The 26,475-nt window shown below is 38.7% G+C and overlaps 1 protein-coding gene across 12 annotated transcripts in view; it reads right to left on the reverse strand.

Moving 5' to 3' along the window:
• LOC149835374 (ubiquitin-like domain-containing protein CIP73) overlaps nucleotides 1-23,392 on the reverse strand; it is a 37,513-nt gene extending 14,121 nt beyond the window's left edge. For 5 of the 12 annotated variants that reach the window (XM_090008447.1, XM_090008445.1, XM_090008443.1 and 2 more), the window contains exons 1-8: nucleotides 22,700-22,950; nucleotides 19,401-19,518; nucleotides 19,188-19,295; nucleotides 13,850-13,968; nucleotides 13,634-13,705; nucleotides 13,301-13,462; nucleotides 13,046-13,115; nucleotides 12,776-12,954 (exon numbers count right to left, since the gene is read on the reverse strand). In XM_090008447.1, coding sequence (XP_089864573.1) covers nucleotides 12,776-12,954; nucleotides 13,046-13,115; nucleotides 13,301-13,462; nucleotides 13,634-13,705; nucleotides 13,850-13,968; nucleotides 19,188-19,295; nucleotides 19,401-19,518; nucleotides 22,700-22,828 — 957 coding nt within the window. In that variant the 5' untranslated portion in view covers nucleotides 22,829-22,950. Of the gene's footprint in view, nucleotides 1-12,775; nucleotides 12,955-13,045; nucleotides 13,116-13,300; nucleotides 13,463-13,633; nucleotides 13,706-13,849; nucleotides 13,972-19,187; nucleotides 19,296-19,400; nucleotides 19,519-22,699; nucleotides 22,952-23,315 lie in introns of those variants that run through there. The other 7 variants (XM_090008444.1, XM_090008442.1, XM_090008441.1 and 4 more) reach the window with 3 other exon arrangements.
• Between the last annotated feature and the right edge of the window lie 3,083 nt (nucleotides 23,393-26,475).

The raw sequence follows: 26,475 nt of genomic DNA on the forward strand, positions 1-26,475 counted from the left end.
CCTTTAGCAAATCCATCTTTGATTCTTTCAAAAAGAAAAGACAATAGTAATAGGTTTGAATGCTATAATTGAGGGTTCATATGACAAATTCCATCAAGGTAAATTAACTTAGGACATCAGCAGAATTCCTCCATTGCTTTTGTCCAAAAAGAGACCTGTAAAACATATGCATGTGACTAGACAAACAAGGGAAAGATTCAATTTTCAACCATTAATGATGCACATGTTCTTTAGACTTCAAAATGCCAAAAGTTCCCAGAAACAATAAACGTTTCAAAACTTGAGCACATGACCACACCTGAAAACTCTCTTCACCCATTGAGAGTATGCAGTAGCCGCTCTAATATTTATAGTAGGAAAGTGTTAAAATATGATGTATATTTATATATATATATATCTATATATATCGATTACGACACATATACATATATATGATATATATATATGTCTACGTGTCTATCTATATATATAAATATATATATATATATTGTAAAACCCCACAGGGGTATTTCTGTCATTTCATCTGTACACGCATATCCTTGATATGCTTTTTCCTTTCTTTCTTTTTCCTTTTTTCTTTTTCCTTTTTGTATTTTTTACTTTTTCCTTTTTTACATTAGAGAGGGGTCCACATAGAGTCGTTGGACCCCTCCAACGGTCATAAATATGACCGTTGGAGGGGCTCCAACGACTCTATGGGAGCCCCTCCTTGGGTCCCTTGCTGTGTATAAATAAGGGGCTCAGCCCCATGTATTCCTTAAGCTTCTTTTGAAGCATTCTATGAAGTGAGATATATTTTTTATCTTCTTTTTGTGCTTGACCACTTTTGTGGTTTATTTTGCCCTTTAGTGGCATCTTGTGTATGTGCGTGCTTCCGTGCTTTCACTTGGAGACGTTGCTCTTTTCATTTGGCACTTCATTACATGGTATCAGAGCCTTGGCTAAGAAGGCTTCATTGGATCCTCCATTGACAAGTAATACCTCTCCTCTCTCTTGTCTTATAAATTTTTCTTCTAATGGCCAACAAAGATGCAAAAATCGATCTCTCATTCAAATTGGATGGGACCAATTATCGTATGTGGGCGGCCGCTATGGAGAATAATCTCAAAGGTAAAAGGCTTTGGGGTTATGTATGTGGAACCATTCCGGAACCACAACTTAAGTTAACTAAATTTGAAGGAGGTGAAGAAAAGGCCTTAAATGAAGAAGAAAAAGAAAAGACTATTCTTGATTACTCTTCTAAAATGGAAGATTGGGAAAGTGAACATGCTAAAATCTTAGCGTGGTTCATGAATAACGTCGAATTGAAGATTTGTGCAAATCTTGCTAAATTCAAGAAGGCTAATGAAGCATGGTTTTTCATGAAAGGTATGTACACTCAAAGAGACCTTGCTAGGCATTTTTTTCTTCAAGAAAAGGTAAGAGCTACCAAGCAAGGTGATATGAGCATTAGAGACTACTATAGTGCTCTATCCTCTTTATGGGATGAACTTGTCCTTCTCGAACCTCAATGGGAAGGAAGTGCTATTGCTATGAGACAAGAGCAAATGGAAAAAGAGAGGTTCTTTCAATTTATTCATGGGCTTCGTCCCGAATTTGAACAACTTAGAGGATCTCTACTTCATAGAGCCTCTACTCCTCTAAGTGATATTTTGGCCGATTTATGTCAAGAAGAAACCCGTTTGGCCTTAAAAAGGGATGTTGATGAAGTACATGCCGTGTCTAGACCCGGCAACAATGTAAGATCATATAAACCACCACATTTTTGGAAGAACAATGGTGGAGGAAGGAAAATCATTTGTCATAATTGTAATGAACCGGGCCATATTCGTCCCGATTGCCCTAAATTCAAGAAGAAGGTAGCTTCTGTGGGAGAAACTCCTTCAAACATCAATGAAGATTCAAAGAAGGATGGTGACATAAAGGATTCCATCGCTCATCTAACCGAAACTCTCCAACAATTTATGAAGATGAACGCCTCTACATCATCATCCTCACCTTCCACTTCCGGTGCCGCCATCTCTTCATTCCCAGGTATGTCTTCTTGGATTCTTGATTCGGGTGCCTCTTTCCATATGACTCCAAATGCATCACTTTTGTCAAAACCAAGTCTCAATAAGTTTAAATCATATGTATCCACCGCCGATGGAACTTCTTTAAATGTTGAGGGTATTGGAAACCTTGAGAAAATTTATGACCAAAACAAAGAATTTTTTGTTCCCAAAATCCGAATCATCCCAAAACTTAATCTAAATCTTTTCTCCGTCTCTCAAATCACCGATTTTGAGTGTAATGTCTCTTTTTCACCAACCCATTGCTATGTGCAGGATCTCCGGTCCGGGAAGCGGATTGGGCAAGGCCATAGAAGAGGGGACCTTTACTATATGGATTTTTTGTCTTTGCCATCCAAATCATTTTGTAATCATGTTCAATCCAAAGATATTGAGACTTGGCATAAGAGACTTGGGCACCCTAGTATTTCCAAATTGTACCTTTTTCCATTTTTGGAAAAATTTTGTAATACAAATACATTTACATGCAATGATTGTATTCTTGGGAAAATTCACTCTCTTCCATATTCTCATAGCAATTTTGTGTCAAAAAGGCCTTTTGAACTTGTGCATTCCGATATATGGGGACCGGCACCCATTATGTCCAAAGGAGGCTTCTCTTATTATGTTTCTTTTATTGATGATTTTACTAGATACACATGGGTTTATATTATCAAGAATAAATCTGATGTCTTCACTAATTTTAAAGAGTTTCACGCTCTTGTTCAAAATCAATTCCAACACAATATAGCCATTTTTAGATCCGACTCAGGAGGAGAATACATGTCTAAAGACTTCCAAAATTATTTTAAAACAAATGGAATTTTGCACCAAAGATCTTGTCCTAAAACTCCGCAACAAAATGGTCTTGCGGAAAGGAAACATAGGCATTTAATTGAAACCACAAGAACTCTTCTTGTGTCTAAATGTGTTCCTAAAAACTTTTGGGCCGAAGCTCTTCTTACCGCAACATATCTTGTGAATCGTATGCCCTCTTCCTCTTTGAAAAATGTTTCGCCCTTTGAAAAATTATTTAAAATTACTCCCGATTTTAATAGATTAAGAATCTTTGGATGCAAATGTTTTGTACTTAGTTTAGGACAAGATAAGTTGTCACCTAAAGCTATTGAATGTGTATTCATTGGCTATGGTGAGAATCAAAAAGGCTATAGATGTTTTGATATTCGAAACAATAAATTATATGTGTCGAGAAATGTAAACTTTATTGAAGAACAAAATGGTTTCGATATCCACACATCTAAGGAAGACATCGATTATTCTTTTCTATTTGACTTAGCTCCTAGATTTGAGTCTCCTGAGGCTATTTCTTGTGATACTAGTTGTGATGGAATTTCACATTATAATATACAACAACATGACAATACCTCCCAAAATGAAAACCTTAATGATATAAATGTTTATACCCGACGGATAGGAAATGAACATCAACCTGCTATTGACAGATACTCTCAAGACTTCTCTTTAGAAGAATCTACTAACAACAATCTACCTAGGAGATCTTCTCGTACCAGTAGGCCACCACAAAAGTTTGTGTCCTATGAATCTTTTTCTCCAAATTATAAGGCCTGTCTTATGTTAATACATTCGTATCACGAACCTACATCTTTCAAGGAAGCTAAAGATCACCCACATTGGATTGAAGCCATGAAAATCGAATTAGAGGCTCTTAACAAGGCCCAAACCTGGAGCATTATTCCTCAACCTTTAGGGAAGAAGGCAATTGGGTGTAGATGGGTATATAAAGTCAAAACTAAAAGTGATGGGTCTCTTGAAAGATACAAAGCTCGTTTGGTAGCAAAAGGCTATGCCCAAGAATATGGGATTGATTATGAAGAAACTTTTGCTCCCGTGGCCAGAATGACTAGTGTACGAACCTTAATTGCTTTAGCATCCATCAAACAATGGCCTATATACCAACTTGATGTTAAAAATGCTTTCTTAAATGGAACTTTATGTGAAGAAGTTCTTATGGATCCTCCGCCGGGTCTTGAAATTGGGAAAGGCAATATTCTAAAATTAAACAAAGCTCTTTATGGGTTAAAACAAGCGCCAAAAGCGTGGTATGATCTCTTTAGCAAAGTAGTTCTTGATAATGGTTTTTCCTCATGTTACACTGATACTGCTTTGTTTGTTAAATCCTCTAATGAATACATAACCATTTTGTTATTATATGTTGATGATATGATTATCACAGGTAATGATAAGAAAGGTATTGATCTTATTAAAAATATTCTTAAGAAAAATTTTGATATGTCTGATCTGGGTTTTTTGAGGTATTTTCTAGGAATTGAAGTTGCATACTCACCCAAGGGGTATGTCCTATCTCAGATGAAGCTTGCCTCTGATATTATTGCTAGGTCTGGGCTAACAGATGACAAAAGGGTGGAGACTCCAGAAGTGATCAATGCCAAGATGAGAGCCAATGATGGCACTCCTTTAGCAGATCCCACGCCTTATCGTCAATTGATTGGATCATTAACATATTTATCTATTACCAGGCCTGACATTTCCCATGCAGTTCATAGTGCAAGCCAATTTCAGACTGCTCCTACCACCACTCACATGGCAGCAGTGATGAGGATTATCAGATATCTAAAAGATTCCATAACTAAGGGAGTATTCTTATCCTCTTCTTCACCTCTTACTTTACTTGCGTATACTGACTCTGATTGGGGGGGTAACCCCGATGATCGTATTTCTACCACAGGTTATTGTGTGTTTCTTGGAGAGTCACTTATCTCCTGGAGGTGTAAAAAGCAGCGTAAAGTTTCTCTCTCATCTACTGAAGCTGAATATCGTGCGATGGCCACCACCACAACTGAGATTATATGGTTAAGAAGCTTACTTAAAGATATGGGTGTCTCATTCTCAACTCCCTCAAAGCTATGCTGTGACAACAAGAGCTCCATTTATATCGCTAGCAATCACACTTTTCACGAACGAACGAAACACATTGAGATGGACTGTCATTATGTTCGAGATGAGTTCCTACGTGGCACCATTCAACTCCCATATGTTCCTACCGAATATCAGTTGGCGGACTTCTTCACCAAAGCCTTGCCTTCGCCTCGCTTCTATTTCCTCCTTAGCAAACTCTCGGTGATTTCACCGTGTGTTTGAGGGGGGGTGTTAAAATATGATGTATATTTATATATATATATCTATATATATCGATTACGACACATATACATATATATGATATACATATATGTCTACGTGTCTATCTATATATATAAATATATATATATATATATTGTAAAACCCCACAGGGGTATTTCTGTCATTTCATCTGTACACGCATATCCTTGATATGCTTTTTCCTTTCTTTCTTTTTCCTTTTTTCTTTTTCCTTTTTGTATTTTTTACTTTTTCCTTTTTTACATTAGAGAGGGGTCCACATAGAGTCGTTGGACCCCTCCAACGGTCATAAATATGACCGTTGGAGGGGCTCCAACGACTCTATGGGAGCCCCTCCTTGGGTCCCTTGCTGTGTATAAATAAGGGGCTCAGCCCCATGTATTCCTTAAGCTTCTTTTGAAGCATTCTATGAAGTGAGATATATTTTTTATCTTCTTTTTGTGCTTGACCACTTTTGTGGTTTATTTTGCCCTTTAGTGGCATCTTGCGTATGTGCGTGCTTCCGTGCTTTCACTTGGAGACGTTGCTCTTTTCATTTGGCACTTCATTACAGAAAGTGCCATCAAACTTGGGAAACATGCTAAGCCATTAAGCTTTTGAACCAACAGCCAGTTTAAGCTGAACAGCAATAAATGCATTTCATTTCCCTTCTTTTTTAATGAGTTCTAATGATATTCTTTTTCTAATACATTCAATCATTTTAGAACTGTAACTTGGGGCACTCCAGTTTTGAACCGTGAAAGAAAGATAAATAAAAATCGAACATGTGATTGTTTCCTTGTGACCTATTTTGTATGTGTTTAGAGTCTGTTTTGCTTTGGTTGAGTCATGACTTAAGTGTTGAGTCACTTGTAACTTTCTCCGGGCCACCCTTGCACTTTGGTTTAAGTTGATCAATACCCTGAAGGGTTAGCCCGTAGATCTAAACTATAATAAGCTTGCGGGCAAAATAGTAAATGAATGTAAATGGGTTGAGTTTTCTTTGTTCACCCCCGTTGTGATTACCTTCAAGTGATTGCAATTTCTCTCCTCTTATCTTTCGCTCTCTTGCACTCTCTATACTCAAAGCTTCTACAGCGGCAAGCGAGTCACCGGATAGGTTTGTGGCGGTAAGAAAGGACTGTTGCACCGCACTGGCCTATTGAAAAAATAGGCTCGTGACAAGTGGTACCAGAGCCCATTCTCGAGCTGAGGAAGGGACTTCGGAGTCGGTGTCGAGAGACGCACCGACAGGCTGTCATTTGTGAACAAAACATTGTGGCGCCACAATACAACTTACGTAGCACCAAAGGTAAGGCAGTTGCCGAAGCCAAGAAGATGTGTTCACCTCGGGGCCATGAGTAGATGGTCGACACTGTCAATAGACTGGTGGCTGATGTGACTTCGCATGAGAAAGCGATTTCATGCGCAGTTGAGTAGTTCGGAGCAATGGACGATGAGGTAACAAGCTTGCGAGAGCAGGTGAACTTGCTGATGGAACAGGTTACATCGATGACCATGACAATGGCCACCATGCAGACTGAAATAGGGGAGCTTCAGTTGAAGAACCACATTTTACAGCGGACAGTGACCGTAAATGGCGGAAATGGCGATAGGCCATCAAAGATAGATGTGCCGAGGCCAGCAAAATTCAATGGTTTCAGAGACAGTAAGGCCATAGAGAATTTTCTGTTCTAGATGAAAGACTATATGGATATTTAGAACGTATTGGCCGAGGGCCTCAGGGTGAAGGCTGCAGCAGCTCTGCTCGACGGAGATGCTATATCCTGGTGGAGAAGGAAACGTAGCGACATGAAAAGAGGGCATTGTGTCATTGATACTTTTGAGGCCGTCAAAACTGAGCTACAAAACTACTTTATGCTGCAAAATATACAACGCCAAGCATATCGGATGGTGTCAGAATTGAAGCACACTAGAGCCTTGATAGATTACATCCAGAAGCTCATATTGGGCGTACCTAATATGCCAGATGAAGACAGACTCAACTGGTTTATTGTGGGACTATAGCGGTGGACACAGTCCGAAGTAGAAATGAGCAATCCTGAGACTTTGAAATATGCATATGTGACGGCCAAGTGCCTAGTGGATGCTCAGCGTAAGACCTTCACTCCATCAACCAAGGTCGAGAAGAAGCTGGACCACGGAGGAAAGAAAAAAGATCAGCGCGACAACAAGGGTGAGGCGTCGACCCAACAACACTTCGACAAGAAGCAGAATTTCAAGAAGTACAACGACAACAAACGACGGGTTATGACTTGTTGGTTCTGTGACGATACGCATATCGCAAGGCAATGTCCAAAGCGCTTCGTAAAGGACGACGAACAAGCCAATGCGGTACAAGCAGAGAGTACTGATACCGAGGTCGTGCAGCCCAGGATGGGGTCATGCAGACCATAAATGTGGTCAGAAGTTGTGCAGTGAAAAACATATTGGTCAGCAAAGAACTCATATACTTGAAAGTCATTACGAATGGGAAGTCTACTATGGCAATGGTAGACTCTAGGGCCACACATAACTTCATCTCGCGGGAAGAGGCAGAACGGTTAGGCTTGAAGCCCGAGCCAAAGCAGAGGACCATCAAGACGGTGAACTCTGAGGCCAAGCTCATTCTTGGTGAAGCAAAGGATGTGACTATCCAAATTGGGAGTTGGGCCAGCAAAGCCAACTTCTCAGTGATGTCCCTAGACGATTTTTGGATGATTTTGGGCATGGAGTTTCTTCGCAGCCAGAATGTAATAATGTTACTGAAGGTGAATTCATTGACAATCGTGGGATCGAATTCTTCGCACACAGTTCAATGCTTCACTCTTGGAGGCAAGATTTCAATGCTATCTGCTATGCAACTAAAAAATGGCGTCAGGCGGGGAGAGTAGACATTCTTAGTTGATGTGCGCACCGAAGAAAGGAAGGTTGAAGCAACAGTGTTGTCGACCCTTGCCTCATTGTTGCCGGAGTTCGAGAAGTGATGCCTCCGAAACTGCTAAAGTGTCTGTCGTCAAGACGTGAGGTCGACCATAGGATTGAGTTGACCATTGGAGCAAAGCCCCCAGCCATGGTCCCTTATATCATGGGACCGGCTGAATTGAAGGAGTTGCGTAAGCAGCTGGACGAGATATTAAAAGCAGGCATCGTTCGTCCTTCAAAAGCACTCTTTGGCGTCCATGTGCTCTTTCATGTGAAACATGATGGTTCCAAAAGGTTATGTGTGGATTACAGTGCACTGAACAAGGTCATGGTGAAGAACAAGTATTTGTTGCCACTGCTAGTGGACTTGTTCGATCAGTTAGGCAATACCCGAGTCTTTTCGAAGCTAGATTTGCGATCGGGTTACCGACAGGTGAGGATTGCAGATAGTGATGAGCCAAAAACAACTTGTGTCACTCGCTATGGTGCCTATGAATGTCTGGTGATGTCATTCGGGCTGACTAATGCTCCGGTCACGTTCACTATATTGATGAATAAGATTTTCTACCCTTACTTAGACAAATTCATAGTAGTCTATCTTGATGACATCGTGATCTATAGCAGCAGCATGGAGGAACATGTCGGGCACTTGTGAACAGTGTTTCAGGTGCTGAAAGAGAATGACTTCTGTGTCAAGCGAGAGAAGTGTCTCTTCGGACAGGAGGATATCAGCTTTCTTGTCCATGTTGTGGTGTGTGGTTTGCTACGTATGGACGGGCAGAAGATAAGAGTCATTCAGAAATGAAGTCCGCCAACCAAAGTGTTAGAGTTTTGGTCTTTCCTTGGTTTGGCAAACTACTATCGACGGTTCATCGAAAGCTACTCTCTCATTGTTGTGGCCCTCACGGATTTGCTGAAGAAGAATCGGGTATGTCTCTAGATAGGAGTCTGCCAATATGCCTTCGATGGCTTGAAGAAAGCCTTGGTGAGAGAACCTGTGCTGCGATTGTCAGACCACACAAGACCCTTTGAAGTCCATACAAATGCTTCAGACTTTGCCATCGGCAGAGTTATCATGCAGGAGGGATATCTGAGTGCTTATGAGAGTAAGAAATTAAAGGATGCGGAGAGGCGCTACACTATGCACGAATGTGAGATGACGACCATTGTGCACTGCCTCAGGACATGACGGCACTATCTTCTGGGTGACCAGTTCGTCGTCAAGACGAACAATGTCACTACGGGCTATTTTCAAACGCAGAAGAAGTTGACGCCCAAGCAAGCTCGGTGACATGTTTCTGGTTGAGTTCAATTTCGCTTTGCAGTATAAGGTGGAGAAGACCAATGTTGTTGCTGACGCCTTGAATTGTAAGGCGAAATTGGCGACTGTACAGGCGGAGCCTTCCGAAGTTCACTTGGAGGGCACATTGCTAGACTGCATTCGTGAAGGAATGCAGCAAGACCCGACGACGCAACATCTTGTCTCTCTGGCGCAAGTGGGAAAGACTCGATGATTTTGGATACGGGACGGCCTCTTCGTGACAAAAGGGGGACGCGTCTTCGTGTCGCGATGAGAAAGCCTTTGCCGCAAACTGCTTAAGGAGTGTCATGATACACTACGGGCCAGTCATCCAACACAGGAGCAGACCTTAGCACTCCTTGAGTGCGGCTACTATTGGCCGCAGATGAGAGACGATGTGGAGGGGTATGTGCGAATGTGCCTCGTCTGCCAGCAAGACAAGGGGACCAACCAGAAGACTGTCGACCTCCTTGAACCTCTACCTATTCCAGAATGTCCTTTGGAGAGCATTTTCATGGTCTTCATTGTTAGTTTGCCGAAGGTAGATGGCTTCAGCTCCATCCTAATAGTGGTGGTAGATCGTTTATCTAAATATGTCACCTTCATCCCAACTTTCAAGGAGTGCCCTACAGAGAAGGCTGCATAGTTGTTTGTCAAGCATGTTGTGAAGCACTGTGGTGTACCAAGAAGCATTGTGAGCGATCGCGATGCTCGCTTCACAAGCAAATTCTGGCGTGAAGTGTTCCGGCTACTCGGCTCTGATATGTTGTTTTCAACAAGTTTCTACCCACAGACGGATGGGCAGACGGAGTGCATCAACGGACTGTTGGAGCAGTATCTCAGACACTTTGTTAGTACCAATCAGAAAGACTAGGCGAAGCTCCTGGACGTGGCTCAATTCTGCTACAATCTTCAGAAGAGTGAGTCTCCAGGCTACAGCCCGTTCGAGATAGCCACGGGGCAGCAATCATTGACTTTGCATACTCCAATCGCACAGGAGAAGGGAAGGTCATCCTTTGCCTATCAATTTGTTCAAGACTGGCACGAGCAGACCGAGCTGGTGAAGGCATTTCTGCACAAGGCGGCTAAGAGAATGAAGAAGTGGGTGGACAAGCGTCGTCGGCCTGCTGAGTTCCGTGTTAGTGAAGCTTTATCCTGATCGCACAGGCATCTTCTGTGGAAAGCACCGCGGACTGATCAGGAAGTATGAGAGACCATTCACCATCACCAAGAGAGTGGGCAAACAGGCATATAAGCTGGACCTGCCCCCGGACTTCAAGATGCACCCGGCCTTTCACGTCTGCAACCTAAAACCATTCTATGCGGATGAGAGGGATATGGAACGTAGCGTACCACAACACGCTCCTATCCTGCAGAGAGCACCGGCAACACAACGGGCCGAGAAGCGTCTCCACAAGATCCTTCATCACAAGGTCAACTACTTGGGTGAAGCGAAGAAGTATTTTGTGCAGTGGGAGGAGACAACGGAACCGATGTGGGAGCCAGCATTTCGAACGAAGAGCCGCTATCCAGATGAAGTCAGGGCTTACCATGAAACAAATGGCACTGAGGGCGACGCATGATTTGAAAAGGGGAGCATGTTCCCTTGTGACCTACTTTGTACAGTTGTATCTAGAGTTTGTTTTGCTTTGGTTGAGTCATGATGTAAGTGTTGAGTCACTTGTAACTTTCTTTGAGCCACCCTTGCACTTTGGTTCAGGTTGATCAATACCCTAAAGGGTTAGCCCGTAGATCTGAACTGTAATGAGCCTACAGGCAAAATAGTGAATGAATGCAAATGTGTTGAGCTTTCTTTGTTCACCCTCGTTGTGATTACCTTCAAGTGATTGCAATTTATTTCGCTCTCTTGCACTCTCTATACTCAAAGCTTCTGCAGCGGCAAGAGAGCGACCGGATAGGCTTGCGGCGATAAGGAAGGACCGTCGCGCCGCACTGACCTATTAAAGAAATAGGCCTGTGACAGTGATAGTCAGACATATTTCATCAACAAGGGGGTGTGCTCTTGATAAAAATCCTTCTGTTTGACCAATTGAACTACGTTGCAAGACCCTTCTTGTTCCCCACATGCAATCCGAATGACTCGACAAAAAAAATGTGGCAGAAAGGGTTGGGGGTGCCCTTTTCAATGAAAAGAGCAGAAATGGAAACACACTGCAAATTGGAATATAGTAAGCCTACCCCACAAACAAGGGGGCTCTTGGAATAGAACAGTGTAATCATGCATTGAGCATTTGTTGCAGAATGATGGTGACTTTTCACTCCCACTTCTTAAGGCAAAATATATTGATAGAGATTCACTTTGGCAATGGAAAGAACTTACCAGTAATAAGAAAGAATTGGAAAGGGTGGATGGCCATCCTAGATATATTCTTAGATAGCACAAAAGTGAACATTAGGAATGGATGAAATAATGAATATTTGAAGGATCTACGAGTCCTGTAGACTAACCAATAATGGACATTTTCCCACCTCTCATAGTCTGCCTGATTGCTGAAACACAAACGTATGGCCTCACCTCTCAATCACAAATTATTGATGGATCACATGTTGCTGTCATCCTGAAGATGAAGCACTCAAACATTTTGGGCAAACAATTTCAAGCATTGAGAATACGGTTCATGCTCCTTACAAATGCAATATCACAGGTTAGAAGGTCCAAGATGATCAATTTACAGCAAAATCTTGAAAAAACTTGATCAGCAAGCCTTCATTGTTATATTTTCTCAGAAAGGTTACTTAGGAAGTGGACCTTTTCTCCAAAAACCTTGATTTAACAGCATCTTGCCATGAACAGTTAACAATTGACAACATTGAACGAAAGGTTAAAATGTAGCCCATCTTTCTTGATATGCTCAGAAAACAATGAGTCAGTAATACCTTTATTTTTCTTATTACTTTTTTCTCCAAGAATCTTTCAAATGGTGTGCCTAAAACAAAAAGTAAGAATTAATTCTTGTAGAGAGATTATTCCTAAAAAGGGACACAAATTACAGGAAAGAAGTGGTACTTGGCCTGTGGTGGCCTTTGGCTACTTGGTGACATGGTTAGTCATCTGCAAATTCAAGCAGGAAGCCAATCTTAAGCGACATCCATGTGGCCAGGTGGGGATGGCATTCTCCTAACGTTTACTGACTTGCTCTTATTACTCCTCTTTATCTTGCCTGTAAATTTGTGGTGACACCTTTCCATAACACTAGCAGAGTTTTTTTTAATTGATGAAACTCACTTTTTTTACATTTAAAGAAAATATCTAAAACAAAAAACAAAAATCTAAAGTGTGATCAATCACTAGAAACTAAGGAATGAAATCAAAAGAAAAAGGATAATGTATATCACTTACGGACAAACAATCGCCAACTTGTTGAATGAGAAACTGTCTTGTTGATAGCGCAACTTCAGCCAATGTAGCTGGTGTCGGGAGACCACCTTGTGCTAAACCAGCATGTGCTGCAGTATCAGGGTTGTGCAATACAGAATTGTTCACATCACCAACTGCCACATTGTTGTCATGTTCCCGGCCTGCAGACAAGACTATGCTTCAATCTTCTCAATTTCAGATGCATTATCATAACTTCACTGATTGCTAAGTCCATGAAAAAAAATCACTGACCACTGGCGCTAAACTCTTGTCTCATGGTGTGCAGATACTGAGTAATAGTCGTTAAAGAATCCAGAATAACCTGTAAATTTCATGTAAAGAAAAAGGGCACATGAATTTTCATTCAGGAAGAACAGCATATGCAATATTGCAATAAATAACCAGGCAAGCAGAAAGATGTATTTACAGTTCCAGAATATAGCTTATGGGCATGGTGAAAAATGTCAGCTTAGCATAATTATGAGATACAGATGGCATGAAACTTACCGGGGGCAGCAAAGGCCCAAAAGAAATAGACGTAGGAAATCGGAAAGCACCATGCAGGGGATCAGACTGACTCCTAGAAGCTGATTGGTCAGGATGGATTGGAGTTGAGTCTATCCCAACAGTAGCACCAACCATTCTTTCACGTCTTTCAGGGCCAGTGACCTGCCATGGCACAATTAAAGGACACTAAGTAAACAACTACAGTCTGGACTCTAGAAAAAAGTTCAAGTAGTAAAAGTTTGTATGACTTCATATTCAGAAGTTGCAGAACGTCAGTAGTCAACAAACTCATCAAAAGCTCATATAACCCATAAGGTATTTAAAGTAGATTACCCCAACATTGTTCTCTTCATTTCTTGTTCCATTGTTAACAATTCCAACAGAAGCGAGAACAGCTGAAAGAACCTGAACTCACAAAGAATAAGACATGCAAAGAATAAAGAATTCACTAAAATAGAATCAGCCAATAAACAGTAAAGTAAATTTAGTTGCTCACGTTTTTCTCCATATTTTAAATAAAGATGCAAAATCATATGCCTTGAAACTTACCCGACTGACATCTGACATTGCAGCACCTCCTCGATCAGAAATGTTAAAGGTCCCAAGCACCACACTACTACCTGCTACACCATTGCCTCGACTGCGGTTGGAGCTTGGTGTTGGATCAGCTGCTACAGGCAATCAGACAAAATAATCAAGAGTTTCTGGTCATGAGTTGGAACTAATTATTTATCTGAATGTAAACACTAACCAAAAAGCTACATCACAAGTAAAAGCTTAAACTGACTGAACACCTCATTGACTACAAACAGTTATACAAGACAACGTGCACACACACACAAAAGGAAGTCAAACAGCTGAAACGTGAGTGGCTGGATGTAAAGGGTGAGGCCAATCTATGATATTTTTCCTACCTAGATCCGCTCATGGATAATGGGTCCTTGCAACCAGTGTGACAAATATCAGCATTTTTTTAAACCACGCAAAAAAGTGCAAAAGAATGGTCAGATGTTTAAAACGCCTAAATCTCATGTCTTTTACAAAATATCATGATATTATTGTTTTTAACTTAAAACCTGATATTTTATAAGACAAAAAATGCAAGATATGGGGTCAAATTCTTGGGTTTTCAAATTTGGCAGTTCAAATCATTAAAAGTTTTTAATCATCACATGTTTCAAAACGTGTGCACCCCATGCACTGTCCTTAACAACACATGGTTTCCTATTTTTTATTTAATTCTTTCCAAAAGAGTATGGATTCAGTTGCCCTTTCAGTGGTCATGTTTTGGAAAAGCACCTCTACCTCTAATTTCACCACAATTTTCAAGTTTGTATCTTGGAAAAAAGAAACCAGGTTGAACTTGACTTAACTATTCTTAGGCGGGTCCCGCCAGGAACAGTGGAGCTCATGCACTAGGTTTAAATCTGAACAGAATCAGATCAAATGTTAAGTAATATCCGTATGAAAATCCAAATATGATGATACTCTGTACATAGATCCAAGATCTGTAATTGAATTGCTAATTCAATGAGCATTCTCAATATTCTGACTTGAAGAGGACTCAAACCTCCACGCTCTTTAGCACAAGATTTTGAGTCTCGCGTGTCTACCATTTCAACAGATCCGACCAGATTATCTAATTGGATTTGAAAGTTTATAACAAACCCAACTAAATGCTTTTGGGTCTTTTATCAAAAAAAAATGGGTTTGGATTGGTTGGATCCATAGTATTTACATTCTTAGTTGAATGTAAGCTTATTATGTGGAAAAAGATTTTACAAGTTTTTTGCATGTGAAAATTTAATTGTGTAAATACGGTATTTTTACTATTAATTTTATTTTTATTCATTTTTTAATTTGGGTAATTTACAGAAACATACCCAGTTTATTTTTATAATTTAAATGAATATTTAAGTTTATGTTTAGTTATTCAAATGCATATCTAGGTTAACTACTCTCCTTTTAACCATAGTCAATAATCGGTAAATTTTAAAAAATATCAAATTTACCCTCATTAAGTATTTTTACTTTCCCATGTTAATGTCATCTCTCTCTCTCTCTCTTGTATGACATCTCTCTTCCGCACACCATCCTACTCTCTCTCTCTCTCTCTCTCTCTCTCTCTCTCTCTCTCTCTCTCTCTCTCTCTCTCTCTCTGCATTTGTTTAGAAAACTTCCACCAATCTGTAGTCTTGCTTGATTGATCACAATCACCATTCTGGATGGGTTCTCGTGAGTGGATTTTAACATAAACACCATTTTCAAGTGGGTAATTGCCCAACCTGTAAAAATTGGAGGTTTCCTCCTACTTTCCCTCTTTTTTCACCCACAGTCAACTAGATCTGATGCCCCTCTGCACCACAAAACCATTGGAAGAACACCAAATTCAAGAAGCATCATTGAGGTTCGAAGAGTCCCACTCACTATGGGCACTGCCTTCCATATCTTCCATGAACTTCTGAAATTAGTTGTGGAAGATGGAGACTCATGCATGCATGAATGGAAAAGATAGGGAAACGTGGTATACTAGATGTGTGAAAATTAAAAATGAAAGGAGATTGGAAAAAGAAGAAAAGTGGGAAGGGCAAAGCAGATTTTCTCTACTAAGGGCAAAATGGAGATTCAAAATGAGAATGTGAACTGTCAGCTTGGGAAACTAATCACAGATATGGTTTTGGTTAACCACCAAAAAAATGAAGTATGTAGTTGAATTCACAATTTTTTGGGGTATGATTCTGAATTATCAAAGAAAACTGGGTGTGTTTTTGTAAATAACCTTTCAATTTTTGCCGAGATTTTGCCATTAAAAACTCAAGGAAAATAAAAAATTTGAAATCTCACAAAAAATTCACAGCCGATAAATTGCCATTTTAAACTTTTGTCACTATGCTTGCAACCAACTAGTCAATTCTTCCGAAAACAACTTTAGAGGGCATATCTCTTCCTCCCACTTTGTAAGCACAAGAGCTTTTATTTCCATGCACTGATATCTCTCCATCTTCTTCCATGTATCATTACTCCTAATTTGGTCTAGTTTCCTCATAATTCAAAAGAAAACAAAATAACCCCGCTGCTCTTTTTGAAAATACCCTAAATCCTTCAACCTGCAACCACCATTCTTCGAATCAGAATTGCCTAATTTTGGTGAACCTGGTATAGTCATTCCCCACTCAATAGTAATGGGGCTACCTTATATGGTACAAATGAGAACCAATCCTTTAACATCCTGATGAACTTCAACAAGGTCATGAGAAAAAAATGCAATATGTAAATTTCCAAAGTAACCACTTGTCCAGTAAGGTGGAGATGTTGCTGGTTAAAGGACCCACAAAGCACATCTACTGACTAGGTTCCTGAAGTCTTGCGTTTACAACCTATAACGGGTAAGAATAGGCTGATTGTACCATTGTATTATGCATAAAGGCAAAAGAGTATCATGTTATAATAAGGCTCGCCTTTGCAATGTTCTATTCTTTTGATGTAAAGAAATGTTGTTTGTATCGTACCGTATTTGATGTAAAGAAATGTTGTTTGTATCATGCCGTATTGTACGATACGTATTGTTACTTTTGGGGTTTACGATACAATACACCCCTGTATCATATTGTAACATACTATACATGACGTATTGTACGATACGGGTGTGCCGCACTTAAAAAGGACCCGAAACTCGATGTTTTGTTTTGAGTTTAAGAGGCCTCTTGAGGGCCGAGTTCTCCCTATATCTAGAGGCTGTTAAAAAGGAACTCACGCACCCTACATTCCGTGAGATCGATTTAGGGGCTGATTCGTGCATAAGGGACAGTGCTTTTGAGATTTTCTCAAGAGTACATTTCTACCATTTTTCTTATTGAGTTTTTTTGGGGAAATTGCTAGGACTTAAGTTTGTTATGTGTGTGTAAACTTGTTGTCGAATATTTGTAATTTTGTATGCCTATATTTTTATTTGATAGTTAATTGGTTATATTTTATTTTAGATTTTTTGATGTCGTCTTCACGTTCATGTCATAGAGATGATCCTGCATGGCAATACTGTAGAAGCATGGATGATGTACTATGACCAGGGTCATCATTAAGATGTTTGTTTTGTGATGCTATTATTAGAGGTGAATTGCATAGATTTAAGCAACATATTGTAGGTCATGATCAAAATGTATGTCCATGTGATTCTCCATCTATTCTTGCCACTTTTCATGTTGATATTATTGTTGAACTAAAAGAAATTCGAAGAAGAAGAATTTTGCAAAAATGCAAAGATGAAGGACTTCCAACCATTATTCTAGATTTTGAAGATGATGATGAACCAATTGCCAAAAAAATGGCCAAAGATAAAGACATCATCGAGCGGCAGTTGCATGCAACACTGAGGAAATATTGTCCTAATGTTTGGCAAATAGGCTCTAAAAGATAGTTTAGTTTTAGGATCTTTATAGTTTAGAACTTTAGAAATGAAGATTGGCATGTAAGACGTTGGTTAAATGTAATGTTTTTAGTTATCATGAATTCTTAATAGTTTAGTTATGATTTATGACAAGTATGACTTGGATGTGAATTTCATATCATTAGTTAAGGCTTTAATTGTGTTTAAAATTTGAATTATGTAGTTGCTTTTTATTTACATTGTCAATTATCAGTTATCACTTATCAGTTACATGGTTTGTTATTAATTTTGGCAGGAAAAGAAGAAGAAGATGATGATGATTATGATTATTGAAGTTTTATATAATATTTTGTTTCTTTTTTTGTAATATGAATATGAAAGTATGAGTCTTGTGGCATATTCTTAATTGCAAGAGTCTTATGTAGCTCATAGATACATAAATGCCTCATATGTAATTTTATGGTTGTATTTTGTGCAATTCATCATTGTTTCATGTGTTATAATTTTTTTAGAATTTTTCTGATTTTTCTTATTTTTTTGAAAATTTTGAAAAAAAAAATATTAAAAAATTACGATACGCTGTTACTTTGGGCCCAACCGATACGGGTAACGATACGATACTTACAACCTTGATGTAAAGGGTATTTATGCAATTTATAACAAAAGATAACAATTTTGGCCATAACAAGGAGTTAAACGGTTTAAAATCCAGACAAACAATACCCCAGTTTAGCATTAACTGCTTTGATTAGGTAGTCAAGCCATAAACTATGCCACAAAGGTACATGTGCAGATACAGGGTACAACACGTGTATGAATGATACAAAATGAAATTTCTAGGAAGGAATATGGGAAATTAGGTCGAGTCAAGCCATAAACTATGTTACATAGACACAGGTGCAGATAGGGGGTACAACTCGTGTATGAAGGGTGCATTACAATTTTTTTAGAAAAAGTGAGTAGGGGGGTACGGCTACAAACACACATGCTTGCATCTTATCTTACAAAATCATCAAGTTATGAATAAGACTACCAATGACTAAAAATCTAAAACATGTCAAATATATACAGTTAACTAACGATTAATAATCAACACATATAAAGTTAATTGGACACTTTTGACCTTGCATGTTGACCACAAGTTGACCAGATCATAAAATGGGTCTACATTGTGACAGTTGGTACGAGAAGCAGAAGAGTAACAGAAGTAGGATGGATGTAGATTTGGAAATGCAATGCAACCCAGAAAAGCAACATATTAGAATGTGCAGTGCCAAGTGGTGATATTCATCAAAACCAACCAGAAAGACTAATATCTACTGGTAAAGATAATATATTCTATCATCAATATTTTCAGTTGTGTTGCTTATAATGAGAGAGATGCAAAAGCATCAAACATCACAAGCAACCACACACCAAAAGCTACATGTAGTGAATTAGTTACTGTAAACCATAAAGTTAATTATAAAAGACAAAGATAATGTGCAATAAAGGACAACAAACCTGATTGATTAGATAATGCCTCAGTTCCTGTTGAACCTGTGCCTGATGTTGATGATGAATGAAAAGGCTGTCGAACAACTAGATGCAACGTATGACCATCTTCCACATCTAAATGGAGTTACGGAACAAAAACTAAACAAATCTCAAAACATAATGAATGTCAAGAAACAGAAGGCTTCATGTTAAATCACAAGTGATAATAAAAAAGGATACGATAAGCTGAGAGGAGCTGGTCATCCTTCAAAACTTTCCCACGGCATATGAGACGCTGCTGTTCTGATAGTACACCAGTTACAGTTGCTATCTGTTCTTTCAGTGCAGGCACTGGCATCTATGTCATGTAAAGGGGAGAACGCAGTTCAGTAATCCAGAGAGAGAGAGAGAGAGCAAAACTAACAACAAGATTCAAAATCAATTTACAAGGTCTAGCACATTATTGTAATGCACACAAATCTGTCATCAGCAGATAGATCACACTTCTTTTTAAGCACCGAAAATGAAATTCAACCACAAATATCATCTTTTATATTTTTCAGAAGAGCATATTTACAGAAATTAGCAGACCTCAACTCAATAGTGATATGAAAAGCAAGCTAGAAAGTTCAGTGATTGTAACAACCCATATGTAAGGGGGAAGAAAGGTGCAATTTCAGAAAGCATTAAAAATAAAATTGCAGGCTAAGAAGCCCATAAATTTCTTGCTTGACGAAGGACATATAACAGGTCTACAAAAGGTCTCTACATTCCTCATTGCAAACATAATGACTTTCCCATTGTGTCTGAAGTTCACAGTACTACGGAAAATAAACACTAGCCTGTCAGAAGGCAGAAAACTCAGTAGCAAAACAGACAATTACCATGCATGTTAGGAGATATGACTGCTCCGAAACACAGTTAAACAACCAGGAAAGCCAAGAAAGGCAAATTGGCCTGACTTGCAACCTGCTCAAATTGCCTTTTCTCTATTGGCTCCGTAATTAGAAGAGCAAAGGATCAACCAATTCATTCATGCTTATTACCAAATAGATGCCAGTTCTGCCCCTTTCACATTGCAAATCTTGTCATCAAACTTTGCATTAAACACAAGCTGATTCTCTAAATAACAAAATCATAAACAGGGAGTAGTGAATAGCTGACTAGTCATACCATGTACATAAATACAAGAAAGGAAATTCCTATTTAGGATACCAAAAGTTTGTGGAAATGGTCAAAACCCGATTCTATTTATCAAAAAGCACCATGAAAAAAACCTAAGATTAATCTTTAAAAAGGACAAATCTTTGATTTGTGTTTTATGTCGTTCTTTGATTAATCAAGAATGGCTATTGGGATTTTTCCAAGAAGAGGCCAAAATGCAGGTGGATTTTGTAAACATCCATGACAAATATAGCACACTATTAATGTCTTTTTCTATGTTTCTGGTGGTATTTATGCCTTTTGATCTATTATTTGTCTTGTATGTAGGCCAGCACCACTACCACAAAAGAAATTAGCATTGTTGTTTCTAAATAGGTCTTGACCACGGCCAACATAAGCATAACAGAAAAGTGTAATAAACCCCAATACTGAAGCAGGATATTACACTAGCAAGGGTCGTATATTTGAGGCGACAAGGATCAGAAACTTAATTATTGTGCTTGCAATGAAGTCATGCATTTTGTGATAAAAAAAGTGCCTTAGCTCTTGCAAAAAATCTATTTCCATGTATAATATATGCTACAATCATTTGTATGTACAAACGAATTTGCAAATCCTTTTCATTTTTGCATTTTTGAATCTTACAGATGTGTTCTACATGGTTCCTTCAGTGTGGATCAGTGTATAGAATCTATAGATCGCCAAAGTATGAGCATGATTTTCCAGCGTTGCAAAAATCGATGGTCATAAATGCATCAAAACTTGTTGAGACAAAAAAACACTTTTTGTCAAAAACCCCAAATCCAAGAGTTGATCCCTAACAAATGTACCATGCTGAACTCATCTACAGGGTCGAATTGAGTCAAAACAGCTTGCACCATGAGATCCTAGGTCGCTTATACATACAAATGTTTATAGCACATATATTCCCATGTATGTATATATATATATATGTGTGTGTGTGTGTGTGTGTGTGTGTGTGTGAGTGCTGGCACATGTATGTGTGTAGGGAAGTGTTACAATCCACAACCATTTGCACATTCTAATATCATGCGCAAATGTTTGTAAGAAAGAACATATCCCATCTCTCGAAGTGGCCTTTTTGTAATTTTTGCATTTGATTTTTTTATCATTTCTTTTAAATTCAATCATTTAATTTTTAATCCGCAATAATGATTATACCCTTAAAAAATCCATGTCTTTCTCTAAACCCTCCTCCCACCAGTTATCAGTATTCCAATTGCCTTGACCAATTCAAGAAGTCATATGGAAAAGTGTCGAAGGGATCAGCTATTTATGACTTCTGTTATTTTTGTCACTTCCACTTTAGTCTTTAGCTATTTCTGACGGTGAAGATTTATCAAATGAAGAAGAATCTGTCAGAATTATGAATTTGGGATGATACAGAGAAGTGGGAGCCATCAGAGTTGATATGCCCACTATCTTGTGGAAAGGTTAAGGGATAGATGGTGGTGGAATCTGCTCATACTTATTTCAATACCAAGAAGAGGAGTTGCATGCAAGATGCACGCTCCTATATAGGTAACTATGAAGAGCTAAGGAAGCATGTAAGAGCAGAGCACCTTACTGCGCCATTGCATGAGGTGGATATTGTGCTATGACAGATCCAGGGGCATTTGGAGCATGAGTGCAAACAGTATGACATGCTCAGCACAATTACGCCAACAATGGCATAAGAAATGGTATTAGGAGACTGTGTTGTATAAAGGAATGGGTTTGGAGTGATGGGGGTGAGGTAGGCATAGACAAAAAGAATTGGCTGAATGACCTCTGCATCTTTCAGGCGTTTGGGCCTAACGGCAATGTAGCCAGTAATTTGTGGCAGGTTCCTTCAATTTTGCAGTGGGTAGGAGTAAGGGCGGGGAGCCAATGGGTGAACGGAGAAGAGGTTAAGGAAGGAAAGGCTACAAAAGGTATGCACGGTTTTTAAGAAAGGGTAGAATGGCGATTGTGGGTTAAACATTACATAGTAGAATTTAAGGGAAAAACAGAAAAACCCAATGCAAAAATTATAAAAAGGAAACTTCAAGGGATTCTGCCCTAAAACCATGTGTGCTTGATATTAGCCTGCACAAATGGCTGTGCATTTAAGATATGTCCATGTTGGAAGAAACACACAAAGGCATACCATTAACACCAGCATCACAAACATTTATGGCATTAAGAAAAGATGCAAGTACAAACGCACATGAAAGAAAGACTCATTTAATACCCCAAATTTTTTGTTGAATCATCATACCATCTAAGTGTTCAAAAATTGCCAATACGAAAAGATTCAGCAGTCAGAAAAGTTAGAACAATAAAGTACTTTTGTCAATCTCAATGTAAAAAAAATGAAAGGAAGATGGTCTTACATATTTATTAACTCGTAAAGTATATGTCTGAGAATCTAGAGTTTTTATCTTGATCGCCACAGTGGTTTCTGAGCAATCAGTCTCCTTCCCACTGGGTACTAATACTTCATCAGTCCCGTTAGACCCCATCCTTCTACAAAGCAACTTAATCCTGAAGTAAATGGGTACAGTGTCGGGGAAAACAGAATATAATCACCAAGTTCACAAAAAATGCCTCAACTTAAGCATCATCTCCACTTCAGAGTTTTCAACTCATGTTCAAAAAGTGGAAGCATATAAAAACCTTAACTCATCAACAGAGATTACTGTATATTAACACCTCTCATCTCCTTCATCTCTCTTGTACAGAACAAATACAACTAAACCATATCAAAGATTATGAGAAAAAAAAAAGATTGTTAACCCCAGGCATGATGATGATGATGATGATGATGATGATATCTAATGTTAACATTCCCTTAAACTAACTGTATCAAGTGACTATTGGGAGACAGACATGTGGCAGTCAATATATGAGTCAGTGAGGAAATATGCAAGTTATGGAGATGAGACAAACCCATACATTTGATAACTATAACAACAAATAAAGGAGTGCACGATGAAGTGGGCAGCTTACTTCAATATGTTTTGTTTGTAGCTGGACAACTGAACATATGGAAAACACTTGCAACTCCTCTTTCACACTGTACAGGTGCAGACTTGGACAAAAATTATTGCTGTACACAGTTTGCAAACTTTTCAAGTTTTATTTCAATCTGTTGCTTTCATTACCCAAAGTAGTAAGAACACAACAGCTTCAAGAAAAAATCTCAATAATTAACATCAATTACCCCATTGATTCCAGCCCCCACACCATCACCCCCACCCCGCCCGAAAAAAAAAGAATAAAGAGAGAGAGAGAGAGAGTACACATAAGCACAATACTTTTACTTTTCCAGAACATCCGTTCCTCACAGTCCACTTGAAGCAACCCCTCCCTTCCCAACACACACACGCATATATATAGAGAGAGCGAGAGACTCCCTCCCTCTTGATGTGGTAAGACAAAGAGCATAAAGAGAAATGACATCAATATTTTCCATAAAGTCTGTCTGACATTGAGTTTGTTCTCATACAGAACTCAAACAAAACTAGCAGATATAGAATCGGGGGCTTTGTTTGAAAAGCATAACAAGTAGCTTCTCAGCTTTTCTTAAGGGCCACATTGGGAGGAGCTTTAGAAAGTCGAAAATTTTTTGAGTGCCTATAAGACAAAGAGAGGCAGTTGGAGTCAGTTTGAACCTCTCCTCAGAAACCCTGCCCTTCCAATCACCAACAGACCTTGTGATGTTTATTGGCTGATGTATCACATTCACATCTCATCCATTACTTACTGGGTAATTTGGATATGCTTGTTCTTTGTTCAAGCCTTTTCTTTTGCCTAATGACCAAATTATACTTTGATATGTGCCATTAAGGAGGTTAAAATAATAAAATTTCAAAAAGCTTCTCCACATGGTGTTTTACCACCTTATGGCGGCTCAAATCTGCTTGATGGTCTTGCAAGAACACATCAGTGGAAGTAACTCCATAGACCTACATACTCAAAAGTTTTATGCCGTCTGCTTGATGCAAACCAGCATCCTATAAAGTAGGTTTTCCATATAAAAAAAAACAACCAACCAAATACTGTGTGCGCCTGCATGTACAAAAGGACCAATATCAAAGCATCATGATAATAATAATACCAATGTTTTTCCTCAAAAAAAATTTAGGAGATGTATCTATTCTTATAAAATTATCAGATAATTTCTTGCCAAAATTTTAAAATAGAAAGTAATAAATCTTAAAAGATGAAAAGAATGAAATTACATTTGGAACATTCACAAGAAGATACCATCATAATATTATGATAAACTGAAATATGCCATGATTTCAAGTTTCCCTCAAGCTGTTGGAGCAATTTCATTTTTACAAATATCAATGAGGAAAGAAGATAAATCCAAAACATAAGATACGATTTCTATAAAATAAGGAAGGGATATAAATGGCTGATTATACTCAAAATGTTTAATTATATAATAGAATACATAGGAGAATTGAGAATGTATGCAGGTCTCGTGTGTGAGAATCCTAGCAGCAGTCAATTTGGTATCATGTGTCTACAAATAACTCACACCATATTCTCAATGAAGTTTTCAATCAACCAGCTATCTACATCATGAAACAAAGTGAGTTCAAAATGTATGGTGCTGATAGAGCAAGGATGAGATGATGGTGCTGATAGAGCAAGGATGAGATGGCATATCAAATAGGGCGGACCAAACTGAATTGCGACATCTGGATACTGCATCAAGCAATAAATATCATGTCTGACCACACTATTTCACTTTCATTCCAATGACTTTGTTTTGAATATAGAAAAGGTAAAAGAGAAAAATACAAGAGGGAGGGAGGAAAAAAGGAAAACTTTGAAGAAGTTTGTGAGAAGCTTTCAAGGAAAAGATAAATGCTACTAAAATTGGTGTTTTAATTTAAGATGAGATCTATGTCACATGGGTGCGGGTGCGGGTGCGGGGGCGGGGGTGGGGGTGGGGCACTTTCAAAAAACTTGGGTGCGGGGGTGCGGCAAAAAAATATATATATAAAGTCCAAAAGTTGGACATAAATGACTTTGGGTGTGTTGACCGCACCCAGGGTCAGGTTGACTGCACTGGGTGCCGCACCCGCATCGCGCCACATCGACGCGGGTGCGCCACCCAGTTGGCCGAGTCCCTGTGACATAGGATGAGATATAATCAGCTTTATGTCGTGGGAATATCAATAAAATGTTAGATTTTTTTTATTATTATTTTTCTTGCTTGGACAACAGGTTAGTATTAAAGTGTAATATAAAAGGTACAGTCTTTTCCCCGCTTTGGCCAAACTCTTCAAGACAAAACTAGGGTCGTTGGACACTAATTGCAACATCAAAGATGAGAACACAACTATTTAGCTAAATATGGAAAAAAGGAAAAGATGAAATTAGCCAATTCATTAGGTAATTCTTTTTACACTTTTAGTACTTGTTATTTTCCAGTAATTCTATAACATCCCGCATATTTTTTACCAATTTCCCCATTTTTGTGGCAATAATAAGGGAACATGGATAAAGTTGGAATTATCATCTTCTGTGAAAAAAATATGAAACAGAAGAGCTGACTATGTTGAGTACCAAAGCTACTGTAAGGGCAGACATGGAGACCAGTCATGCTGATGTGATGTCTAGTTATTCTTATATGACAGCCAAGATGAGAACATAAAATAATCAGATACCATTGCATATAACTGTGGAAAGAGTGAGTCAAGTGACTAAAAAGCTTAGGTGAAATATCACAATTCATCTACATTCATTCATACATATAACCGAATATGAAAATTAACCATTGTATGACTAATCTTTTACAACACAAGAAAATATCAATAAGTGGACAAGCAGTTAAAATAAAAAATTGTACCAAGTTTCACATTTTTATTGCATGTGGGAATGTGTTTTTGCATCAATTACAAAAATTATTTTTTCCCCAGTTGCTTTGGTAGGAAAAAAAAAACTCAAACCCATCAGTTAACCATTTGCATGGAATTTAAAATCCCCACTTGCAAGCTTTGAAAAAAAATGGAGGAGAAGAAGAACCTTGCTTGCTTACCAAAATATATATCTGCAAAAAGGTATTTATGCCTAGGCACAAGCCATACAAAACTAGTCACGAAAGCACACCCTTTTTTAATGTAAGCAATTGTGATATTAACTATTCTCG

The sequence above is a fragment of the Nuphar pumila genome, chromosome 6 (genome assembly GCF_984573655.1).
Source record: "Nuphar pumila chromosome 6, dmNupPumi1.hap1.1, whole genome shotgun sequence".
NCBI classification, from domain to species: Eukaryota; Viridiplantae; Streptophyta; class Magnoliopsida; order Nymphaeales; family Nymphaeaceae; genus Nuphar; species Nuphar pumila.